Source organism: Podarcis bocagei (genome assembly GCF_964188305.1).
Source record: "Podarcis bocagei genome assembly, chromosome: 7".
NCBI classification, from domain to species: domain Eukaryota; kingdom Metazoa; phylum Chordata; class Lepidosauria; order Squamata; family Lacertidae; genus Podarcis; species Podarcis bocagei.
Window position 1 is genome coordinate 83514524 of NC_138132.1, and position 12237 is coordinate 83526760.

Below are 12237 nucleotides of genomic sequence, written 5' to 3' on the forward strand. Positions count from 1 at the left end.
TTAAATGGCCCGACATCTGTTTTAGCAGCAGTGCTTGAGTCCAGATACAAGAGGTTTACCAAAACCACTCATGCAGCCACCCATGGTCTGCCAAAGGCTGAATGCCCCCTCAGAACAGCAGCCCAAAGCGACGGGGCAGTTCTGTGATCCAAATGCCTTTCCCCCAAAGTCTTCAGTTGGAAAATGTTACCTCCCCATCCTCCATTTAGATCCCATCCTAGAGCACTTCCTTCTCTCCTTGGCATTCACAGCCCAGTGCAAAGCTGACTGCCTCCTTTGGGTGACAAGCAGGGTTGGCTTAAGAAAACTGGCAAAAGAGCTTGGGACAAAACCAAGTCTGACCTGTCCGTTGGAGATGGCCACTTTGCTGGATATCACAGGCACAGTGTGTCTTCATCCCACCCCACTCATCTCTCAAGGACAAATGTTACCCTTTTCAGACGGGCTTCCCAAGATCTTTTGTCTTCCCCTTGTCATTCTGAACCTCTGGCCTTTCCGGGCATTACTTCAGATTAAGCACATCCCACAAAGTCAGGTCATAAAAGTACCATCAACAGGAAGGAGTCCAGCAGCAGCACTGCCAGGGCTCACTAGAAGGAAAGGCTGCGGGAACGGTGGCAGGGCTCCCCAAGTTGGACCACAACTCCCATCATCATCGTTGGTCATGCTGCCTGGCGCTGATGGAAATTCTGTTCCCTCAACACCTGGAGGGCCAGAGGTCTAACATCCTTGCTATATAAGATCCGGAATATGCTGGTGAAGATCTTCCCAGGTGCATCTTGGTTTCTCCAGAGTCCTTGCTTTGCAGCTTAAAACCTAAGTCTGAGGTCTTGGGTTTCCAGCTGTTTTTGGACTACCAATTCCGATAATCCCTGACCACTGTTCCTGCTAGCTAGGATAGGAGTTGTCCAGAAACAGCTGGAGACCCAAAGTTTGGGAAACCTTGGTCCAGTCCAATCTATCTAGGTCTCACAGATGCCCTAAAGGGAATCCTGCAAGTCAGGCCTGAGCTCAACAGCAGGGCTCTCCCCACCTGTGATTCTTAGCAACTGGTATTTAGAGGCATCCTTGCCTTTAAGACAGGGACGTGGGTGGAGCTGTGGTCTAAACCGCTAAGCCTTGGGCTTGCCAATCAGAAGGTCAGCGGTTCAAATCCCTGCGAAGGGGTGAGCTCCCATTGCTCGGTCCCAGCTCCTGCCCACCTAGCAGTTCGAAAGCACACAAAAGTGCAAGTAGATAAATAGGTACCGCTCCAGCAGGAAGGTAAACGGTGTTTCCGTGCGCTGCTCTGGTTCACCAGAAGCGGCTTAGTCATGCTGGCCACATGACCCGGAAGCCGTCTGCAGACAAATGTCGGCTCCCACAGCCAGTGAAGCGAGATGAGCGCAGCAACCCCAAAGCCGTCTGTGACTGGACATAACCATCAGGGGTCCCTTTACCTTTTACCTTGCCTTTAAGGGTAGAGGTACCTTCCTAGATTTCCTCCCCCCCCCCCCGCAGAATCTTTGCAGGGCAGCTTGCAACAGCCAGACATGTCTTGTCACCCTGACAACCTTCACTAATAAGAGTTCCTCCACACATTATCCCAGCTCCTTCCTTAACTTCGAACCACTTCCTGCTCCTGTTCTGCCCCGCCCCCCTTTTTGTGTGTTCAGGAACCATCTGTCCCTTCTGTCTTGGCAATGTTCTCGGGCCCAAATCTGGTGCTTTAATTCTTCCCGGGAAAGTGGCTTGTTTCCAGTCTCCCCTTGACAAAATTGTCCTCTTTTGTCTGCAAAAATAAATTCTGCCTCAAGGTCACTTCTGGGGGGTGGGGTGTTGTGATTATTTTGTCCATCCTAGTTTTTTGTTCTTTTTGTTCAACTTCACACAACATATACTTAAACTCTAGAACTCGCTCCCACAAGACGCATTGATGGCCACCAACTTGGATGGCTTCCAAAGATTAGGGAAATAATTCCAGGAGGATGGGGCTATATGTTCCACCTCCACAGTGGGAGGCAGCAATGCTTCTGAATACAGGCTCCTGGAAGCCTGTATTTGGGAATAAAGATAAAGGGACCCCTGACCATTAGGTCCAGTCGTGACCGACTCTGGGGTTGCAGCACTCATCTCATGTGGCCAGCATGACTAAGCCGTTTCTGGTGAACCAGAACAGCGCACGGAAACGCCGTTTACCTTCCCGCCGGAGCGGTACCTATTTATCTACTTGCACTTTGACGTGCTTTCGAACTGCTAGGTGGGCAGGAGCAGGGACCGAGCAATGGGAGCTCACCCCGTTGCAGGGATTCGAACCACCGACCTTCTGATCGGCAAGTCCTAGGCTCTGTGGTTTAACCCACAGCGTCACCCGTGTCCCTGTATTTGGGGATACAGGTTTCCAAAATCCTGCTTTTGGAATTCCCATTGGGGCATCTGGGTCGCCACTGAGAGAACAGAAGGCTGGACTAGATGGACTATTAGCCAGATCTAGCAAGGATCTTCCTATGTTCTTGTGACTTACTTTGCGTGCTGTGCAGGGAAAGGGGCTTCAGGAGCTCCGAGACAGATGTTCCACAGGTGCAGCCTTTCAGGATGGGATGGAGGCATGCAAGGAATGAGCCCTTTTTCTGCACATGTTGGGGCAGGAGGCAGGAACCATGGAGGTGCCCTTTGGTTAAAGGGCCACCTAAGTGCTCAAACCGTCCTACTCTGCCCTGCCACCCTGGGCTATTTGAATGGGCTGCTTTCCATACAGACTAGGGGTTCCCCTTTCATCCACAAATCCCTAAAGGGTCTGTGAATTGCCCCATCCCCCCCAAAAAAATATTTTCCCAATGCCATAAAAATATGCAAAGTATTGTGGGGGAGGGGCAGTCCACGTAAAGGTAAAGGGACCCCTGACCATTAGGTCCAGTCGTGGCCGACTCTGGGGTTGCGGTGCTCATCTCGCTTTATTGGCCAAGGGAGCCGGCGTACAGCTTCCACGTCATGTGGCCAGCATGACTAAGCCGCTTCTGGCAGGACACGGAAATGCCTTTTACCTTCCCGCTGGAGCGGTACCTATTTATCTACTTGCACTTTGACGTGCTTTTGAACTGCTAGGTTGGCAGGAGCAGGGACCCAGCAACGCGTCCCGCAGTCCACATAGCTTTCATCAGATTATGAAAAGGGTCCACAGCCCCCCAAAAGTGTACCCCCTTTCCTTCTGAGGAAATGCTTGCATCCATAGAAGTCAACTCCTAAAGGCCAAGATCTCTTTGCCCACCCCCCCCCGCACAATAAAATATTTGAGGGGCTTGGGCTCCCCCAAAGTTGATGGGACTTGCCATTCATATGGTTGCATGCACCACGTCATGTGGTTGATTGGCAGCAGGGCGGGGTTTACTTGGACACCCACCCCTGTATTTTATTCAAGTTGGCACCCCTGCTTCTGTTGCAAATGATTCTGGGGGCGCCCCCTCGCTGGCCGGGGAGGGCTGTTCTGTGCGGTGCCCTGTCTCTTTTGAAGGTAACAAGACCTCAGAGCTTCCCTGGATGGGAAGCTGCTCTAAAGGGAAGCGGGCGAGGCGAGGGGGCTGTGGGCCTGTGCCCAGCAAGGGCGGGTGGGGAGCTCTCGCCAGGCCTAAGCGCTGCAGGTCGCTCTACGCCGCCGCCCCCCACCCGCTGCTACATCTCCGCAGCCGGGGGCGGGGGCTCGCATTCCTGGCCGCTGATTGGTCGGCCGGGATGCGGAGGCGGCGCGTCCAGGTGAGCCGGGCCGGAGAGGCCGAGCAGGGGCCGGGAAGATGCTGCTGCTGCAGCTGCGGAGAGCGGAGCGCCTGGGCGCGGAGGAGATGCGCGGCGGCGGCGGCTTCCCACGCCGCCTCTGCCAGGTGAGGGCTGCGCGGAGGGAGGGAGGGAGGGAGGGCGGCGGCTTTTCTCCATCCTTCTCCTCCTGTGGCAGGATGGGAGAAGGAGGCTTCTGGGCGCGTGCAGAGCGCCCCCCGGGTCCTTGATCTCCCGTCGTGGGAAGAGGAGCTCTTCTCCTTTTGGGGCTTCCTATGGGGTGGGGGGACCCCAGGAACTGCTCCTGGGGCATCTCCTCCTCCTCGCCCGCCCCCCAATATCTCTTTCCTGGCACCCAGCGCCCCCTCCCCATCATTTTCTTTGGGGGCCAGTGCGGGGGCGGAGGTGCCCCTTCCTCCCATGCCGCTTGGGCATCCGCGGTGCCTCTTCGGGGAGAGGCCGTCTCCTCCCTCCATCTCCCTGTCTCCATCCCCGCAGCAACCCCCGGAGCGATCCCAGCCGGCGGCGCCATGAAGAAGCAGCGCTCCGAGTACTGGGGAGGGCCAGAGCCCCTGGCTTCCCCGCACCACCACCAGCAGAGGGGCGGGCGGGTCATCGCCAAACTGGCGGAGGTGAGGCTGGGCTGGGCTTTCACTCTTGTGGGGGGGGGGGAGGGGGGGAAGGATCGTAATAGCTCAGGGGTGGAGCAGCTGCTTGGCATGCAGAAGGTCCCAGATTCAATCTCCACTGGCAGCATCTCCAGGTGGGGCTGGGAGGGATCCCTGCCTGAAACCATGGCCAACCACTGCTGACAGTCAGTGTAGGCAACACTGACTCAGTATAAGGCAGCTTTCGGGGGGGGGCAGTGGGTAGAGCATCTGCTTTGCATGCAGAAGGTCTCAGGCTCAATTCCAAGCCAGGTAAAACCTCAGTCTGGAATGCAGGAGAGCCATCGCTGCCAGTCAGTGTAGACAGTACTGGGCTACATGGATGGCAGCTGTCTAGGTGTCTATGAAAGAGAGGGCGAGGACTTGGGAGGGTGAGGAGAGGATGTGGGGTAGAGTGGCTGATCTAGATCCTGCCTGCCTTGATCCCATGGTCAGGAATCTGGAAAGAGAGCATGGTTGCCTCCTCTGTTGCCTTGCCTGGCTTTGCAGGGGCACCTGTGCCCACGGAGGCAGCCCATAGCTCCTCCTCCCATTCAGCCTGGGTGGAAGCCTGCTTTGCTGCTCAGCCCACTCCCCTGAAAACCTAAAGGTAAAGGGACCCCTGACCATTAGGTCCAGTCGTGGCCGACTCTGGGGTTGCGGCGCTCATCTCGCTTTATTGGCTGAGGGAGCTGGCATACAGCTTCCGGGTCATGTGGCCAGCAGGACTAAGCCGCTTCTGGTGAACCAGAGCAGCACACGGAAACGCCATTTACCTTCCCACCGGAGCGGTACCTATTTATCTACTTGCACTTTGACGTGCTTTCGAACTGCTAGGGTGGCAGGAGCAGGGACTGAGCAACAGGAGTTCACACCATAGCAGGGATTCGAACCGCCGACCTGCTGATTGGCAAGTCCTAGGCTCTGTGGTTTAACCCACAGTGCCACCCGCATCCCATCTGAAAACCTTGCAAAGGATCAAAGAAGAGGAAGAGAGAATCCCAGAGAAAGGAGAGGGCCACCCTAGCTCAGCTTCTAGTCTAGGGAGTTTGTCAGACCCCCCTTTTTTTGCAAGGGGGGCAGTGGAGGTTTGAGGTGCATCTCCCTTAATTGCTCCCCAGAGGCCTCATCTTCCCGGTCCTCCCTGGTGTTCCACGTGGGTCCTTAGAAGGGCTCCCCAGGGTATTCTCCTCTCTCACTCTCCTCCTTCCCTTGCCAACAGTATGTGGGCTCCTTTACCGTCGAGGACACAGAGCTCCAGCAAAAAGCTCTGGCCATCCAACAGCAGCTCCAACGCCTGAAGGTAAGCAGTTGGAGCTGGTTGTGGCCACATTAGCCCTCTGCACGTGCTTAGAGGCACTAGCCCCAATGCTTCTTCCCCCTATATGGGGGGGGGGTCATTACTCTGGCACTGTGAAACCAGCTCTGTCTCTGAGCCCCTGGGATGTGCATGCTACAAGGCCCCAAAATTCTAGAGGTGCGGGGAGCAAAAGGGAATTGTCACTGCTTGGAATCTTTGTGCGTCTAGAAGAGCCAAGCGAGTCTCCTTGGTGTGCCATTTCTGACTCCGTTTCTCCTTTTCTCCATCTCTCATCCTGCTCTCCCGGAACACAGGACTGCCCCAGGCGGCGATCCGTCGTCCTCAAGTTTTGCCTGCAGGGCCTGAAGATGTACAACGCAGAGGGGGAGGTAGGAGCGGGGCCATGGCTTGATGCACGACAGCATGCCGGACCTAGGAGCCATCTTGCCTTATGAGGCGTTAACTGGGGCTTGTGCCAGGCTGGGTGGGGGTCCCGTTTTGTTTTCCGGCTGGCCCACCTTGCTGGGTTGTGGTGAGGATATCCTGAGGACGAAGGAGCTGGGGAGGCCTTCTCTGCTTGGATGAGGCAGCCCAATGGTTGGTTGGTGAGGACGCGGGTTGCCAACTGCTTGACCTCATTGCCCCTTCCTCCTCCTCTTCTCCTCCTGCAGGCTCTGCTTATGGCGCATGCCCTCAAGCGCATCCTGTATAGCACCTGGATACCCACTGAGTGCCAGTTCGCCTTTGTGGCTCGCAACCCACGCAGCCCTCGCAGCAGCCTCTTCTGCCACTTGTTTGTGGGCAGCCAGCCCAGTGAGGTAGGCCAGCTGGTGGGGAAGAGGTATAGCATCTCCGACAGTGGAGGAGAAATACAGCCACCCTGAATAGCAGTCATTGACGGACTTATCGTCCATGAATTTGCCTTACCCACTAGAGGATGAACATTCTATAACTGAAGTCACCACAAAGGAGGCCCTGCCTCTTGCCCCCCAGAAACAGTGAGCACTGTTGGTCGCCGTGAAAACTTGGAGAGCATTAATCCTGCTGCCCCATGAAGGGAGGTGTTTAGTGCCTGCTCCTCTCCTGACAGAAATGTGCCACTCAGGAGTGAAGCTGCTTTCAGCCATTGCCTGGAAGGGGAACGGGGGGGGGGGGCGCTGGTGGTGGCTAATGTGCCTCCTGCGTTTTCTGCCCTACAGGTCCAGATTTTGCATTTCTTGCTCTGCCGCTCCTTCCAGCTCTACTATCTCCTGATGCATCCTGAGGACCAAGAATGGCTCCCCAGTGGTTCCACACAGCAGGAGCCTGGGAGGCTGCTGGGAGCCTCTCTGGATAACCGAGTGGCCTGGGAGTCCCTCGATCCGGAGGATGTATCTCAAAACGTCAATGCGTTGGTGTCCTTCCGGAGGCTTCCGTGCCCTGCTGACTTTGGCCCCTCCATCAGTGTGGTAAGTGGGTTCCCTCTGGGGTTCTCCATTGAGTAAGCTGAGGAAGTGAGCCCAGCTGCACCTGGCAGTGGAAGAAAGGCCCTTGCCAGCGGCATCTCCAGGTAGGGCTAGAAAAATACTACTTGCCTGAAACCATGGAGAGCCACTGCTGCCAGTCAGTGTAGGCAATGCTGAGCTGGATTGACCAATGGTTTGATTCAGTGTAAGGCAGTTTCTTATGTCCAGACCTGGATCAGGAAGAAACCACCTTCCAAAAGAAGACTTTCAGTCTGATCCAGAGTGCCAGGAGAAAAGGCACTGCCTGAATATTCAAGGTGACCTACTGTGCTGGGGTGGAACTTTGAGCCATCCAGCTTCCCGCTAAACATTATCGCCAGCTCCAAATTCTGCTTCTCCTGCTCAGTGTCCATCCGTCTCTGTCTCGTATCCCTAGAGAGAGAGGCTGGATTTGGAGGAAAGGAGCAGCCTGGGCACCTCTCGCCCGGGGAATCCATACTGCTCTCCAATCCTGGTGCGGAAGAAGGCGATCCGCAGCAAAACCCTCCGCTCCGGAGCTTATCGGGGCTGCACCTTTGAGGCTCAGTTGCAGCAGAGCGCCCGAGAGATGTGTGAGTATTCGGGGAATGCGGAAGATTCTGCTGTTCAGGGAGACAAAGAGAATATCCTGTGCTGCTCTTTCATCCATGTTGCATTCCAGCTATGTAAAGAGCTTCTGTTTATTTCCAAGTGTGTCTCTGGGGTGTTTTTGTCCCTGTTTTTCAGAGGATAGCTTGCCTCCTACATCTCCTTTTGCATTCTCATTCCTCATTTCTTTATTTTTCTTGTAATGAGAGTCTTATTAATTTTTTTCATAATACTGTAAAATAGCTGCTACAAAAAAACCAATTGAATAAGTAGAATGTGGAGTCCTCTTAAAAGTAATTATTAGCCCTTACCAACCACAGAAGATAGTAGCTCATCCCGGTTCTCACCTGAGATATTTTCTCATCCCAGTCTTTCATCCTCGGAGACCAACATTCCCCTACCTCTCATCCAGAGTCTCACCCATTTCCTGTTGTGTTTCCATTTCCTGATGTATTTTTGATAGTATCTCGATTTCCCCCCCCCCCAGTCTTTTCCCAGAGAGTAGCATAAATTTAGTAGCATCATTCTCTGAATTTGCTCCAAATTGTATGCAAAATACTTTTTATCTGCTAGAACTGAAGAAAAGCCAGGATTGAAGTTTTCCCAAAGCTTTATATCCTCTCAGCTCCATTGATGCCATATCCATTTAATTTCCCATCTTTCCATTTGTGATTTTCTCCTCCAAATCCTTGTATGCAAGGCATTTCCATTTCAGCAACTGCTTTTTTCAATTTAGCTATTTCATCATCCAGTCCTGCCAGCTTTTCATCTATTCAGTATGAAGTATTTAAGTATTCTTCATTTCATATTTCTCAGATTCCTTTTCTTTCCCTCTTTCATCATGCACCGATCTGATCATTTTTAATTGTTCAGCCATTAACTGTTGAACAATACCAACGGTCACTGGGAGATCCAAAGGTACATTTGCCATATTGGGTGCTTTTGATGTTTTGAATATTATTAGCAACTCAGTCTACCTTAATATTTCCACGTTAAGCTCACAACCAGCATATCCTTTCTCACAATAAATTCTTTCCATGGCTGGAATAATGGAGTAATTGCTGGTTTACTTTCAGTTATTTCAGCTCTTTAGTGGGAAGCAAGAGAAAAAGTGTTAATGATTCTTCACACATGGGATTCCTCCATCCATTTAATCTTTATTGCCAAACATAAATCAGACACGTCACTTTTCCTTAGACACTTTAATGTCCACTTTTCCTTTCTGTTATTCTGTTATCAATCACCACATAATTATATTCTGTCTGCGGCATGCTTATAGAGAGACAGCTGAACCACCAATTCCTCTCCCTGGAAGTCCTCCTTCCTTGTTCTGTTGAGATTTTGCTCAAGCATCTATGCTGCTGAGGTGGTCTCTTTTGTATAACCTCCCCCTCTGCTTCCTTCTTGGCTTCAGTTCTTACCAGCTGCGACAGCAAAGGCAGCAGAGGGAGCCTGGCTTGCTTGCTGGATAACGACAGCAGTCTGATGGAGAACGTGTGGTCTTTTGCGGGCATCGACAGGTAAGGGGAGGTCTCCCCTTGTGTGCCCTGTGACAGGAGGCCTGCAAGGATGCTTGTAGATTGGGGAATGGAAGTAAACTGCACTGCACAGGTGGTTGACCACAAGAAGGAAGCAAAGATTTCCCATATAAATTCATTGTTGCTGGAGCCAAATTGGTAAGAACGTGAGAGAAGCCCTGCAGCTAGAAGAGACCGATGGCTTTGTCTGGTCCAGCATCCTGTTCTCATAGGGCCCAATCCCAATGTGAGCAGGACCCAAGCGCAACAGCAATGCTGTCCCCATTTGTGATTCCCAGCAAAAGGCATATTGCCATCATGGCTAGTAGCCACTGACACTGCTTGCTGTTGAATGACCCAAGGAAAGTAGCCAAACATTTCCCACACTTGTGGTGCGAACTTAATCATGCTTACTCTGAAGTAAGTCCCGCTGTTTCCAGTGCAGCTTACTCCAAGGGAAGGGCGCATTGGATGGTAGACTTTATTCCCAGACGTGGAAGGGCTGGAGCGGGGAGAGGGATTCTGCTCCAGAGAGAGAAACCTGGTTCGATGGGCTGCTTTCCTCCTGCTCAGAGGTCCCTTCTTCCACACTCCCTTCTGGTTTTCAGGGATGCTGGGATGGCACTGCTCAGGAATGATGTAATTGGAGCCTTCCTCCTCTGGGCTGAGCCAGGGGCCACCGATCAGTGGTGTCTTACAGTGAGGACAAGATGTGGAATCATCCCTTACCAGATTTACAGGAGCCAGCTTGGGAAGTATTCTGTGGAGGTGAGAACTTGAGGGAAATGACATGCCAGCTCTGCCTGATTCTGTCTGATTCAGTTGTTGCAAGCACATTCGGACAGGTTTTTTTAAACTCCTGTCATACAACATTGCCAATATATTGGACCACAGTCTCATCACTTTGGTGCACGAGATAAGCAAGTTTCCAGGAGCCAGAAGGAATGGTAACTAGTTGGATTTGTATCAATGGATTAAAAGATTAAAATGTTAAAACATTAACTGAAATATTGAAAACAATAAAAATTCTCCTAGCACTCACCAACATTTCTGAGTTCCTTTGGGGACCTTTTTGGCCAAAAGCAGTCCAGGAACAAAGTATGACAATAGTAATAGAAACACTACACAGCTCTTCCTGTCCCTAAAGCCTCCATCTCTAAGCCCAATCTGGTACATTCCCCCCCCCCCTTTAAATAAATATTTCCCTTACCTCTCAATAATAGCTCCTGCATTGATTTGTGTTGAAATTCCACAAGGGACTGTTCCCCTTTGCAAATTAGATTGTGTGGGAACATTATGTGACATCACAGAAGCTCGTCCAATGAGGGGTGGTTTGCGGGCAACAGCCAGTTTTCGATCTCTTATCATTTCTTTCCTTTTCTCCTGTTCTCATAGCATTTGAATGTGGAGTTCCCCAGTATGGAAGCTCTGTTGGATCACTACTCTGGAATCCAAGGAGGCCTGTTCTGCTCTCTGGCTGCAGGCCGGATCAACCACTGTTACGAGGAGCAAGACTGCGCAGCGGAGGATCCCTGGAAGGAAGACAGAAGCCGCCGTCAGGCGTCTTGGCTACATGGCACTAGTAAATCTCTGGCTGTCCCACAGGAACTGGGATGAGGAATCTGGGCTTAGCTTTCCTGCCTTCCACATGCTAACTGCGCTAACTCTTTTTGTGGTGTTCAAGCTATGTGGCACTTTTGCACTTGGGCTAGCTTTCTCATACTGATATGGTAGGGATTAGGCTTCATGGCATTGATCCAATCCTTCCCTCTTGCCCCCTAGTAGAACGGCAAACTAGTCTTAACTTTTCTAGCCAAAGGGACCCATGGCGCTGATGCCCCTGGTCATTCAGAGATAGATTTTTCATCAGCGGCTGAAATCCTGCACATGCCATATTTTAAAAAAGTAAAATTCCTGACACCTGCAAAGTTGTTGAGCTTTTTTAAGGAAACCACTACCAATTTGGGAACAAACCCAAATTGTTTAGCTTTTTTGGGAAAACCAATAGTTATTTTAAGCTTTTTGAGCTTTTTCCATTGTGTTGCAATACTTCCGTGTTCTCTAGACATTTTGCCCATTTGGCAGAATTCCCCCTTGACAACATTTTTACACCTGAAAACCAGGACATGGCAGGAATTTTCCTGACGTGTGGCAAGCCTACTTTCCAAGCACAAAGGCCCCATTGGTCTTGGAGTTACTACTGACTAGAAGTACCCTAGAGTTGCACTTTTTGTCTCAATCGTGCATCACAGAATCGTGGAGTTGGAAGGGACCCCAAGGCTGATCTAGTCCAACCCAATGCAATGCTGGAATCTCAACTATGAATTCATTTAAAGTAGCTAGGTGTTCCCTCACCACCTATTTTCCTATCTTGGGCTGCAGCTCAGAAATAAATCCTCCTTCAATTAGAACATTGGTTTACCAGATTCTTGCCACTTATCATAAAAACAAACAAATTAACTGAGCAGTTGAGAGGTCAGAGATAACTCCAGGTTTAATCTAAATAAAATTCTGCAAGTAGTTTTTGGCTCTTGCAGGTCAGTTAAGACAACACCCCCTTTCCCACTTAATGCTCCTGGTTTATGTTCCTTGGGTTGTGTCCAATGTGGGTCCTACTCAAAGTTAATGTACATAATTTTAATGGGTCTACTCTCAGTAGAATTTAGTTGGTTACAATCCCTTGTTTTCCTTATGGGGGTTTATGTACCTGCTGCTGCCTGAATATTTTGAAAGAAATATTTTTTTGGGAGGGAAATATTTGTGAGCATGCCAATATATGAATACATAACTTATATTTTAAATATGTTTATATATAAATGTTATGGAAAATATATTTGTAATCCAAAATGATTAAATTTTAGCTGTCGTTTGTGTGTGAGAGTGTGTTGGGAAATGGCAATAAAACGTGACTGGGAGGAGAAGACCTTTAAAATGTTAGTTTTCGAAATCAATGG

At 51.0% G+C, this 12237-nt stretch overlaps 1 protein-coding gene across 1 annotated transcript; it reads left to right on the forward strand.

Moving 5' to 3' along the window:
• Positions 1 to 3721: 3721 nt before the first annotated feature.
• Positions 3722 to 12149, forward strand: SH2D5 (SH2 domain containing 5). Its single transcript, XM_081203131.1, has 10 exons — positions 3722 to 3854; positions 4246 to 4379; positions 5617 to 5697; positions 6009 to 6083; positions 6366 to 6512; positions 6894 to 7142; positions 7576 to 7750; positions 9181 to 9286; positions 9892 to 10051; positions 10679 to 12149. The coding sequence occupies exons 2-10, from the start codon at positions 4278 to 4280 to the stop codon at positions 10898 to 10900; spliced, it is 1317 nt and encodes a 438-aa protein (XP_081059257.1). The 5' UTR covers positions 3722 to 3854; positions 4246 to 4277; the 3' UTR covers positions 10901 to 12149.
• The last annotated feature ends 88 nt before the right edge of the window (positions 12150 to 12237 follow it).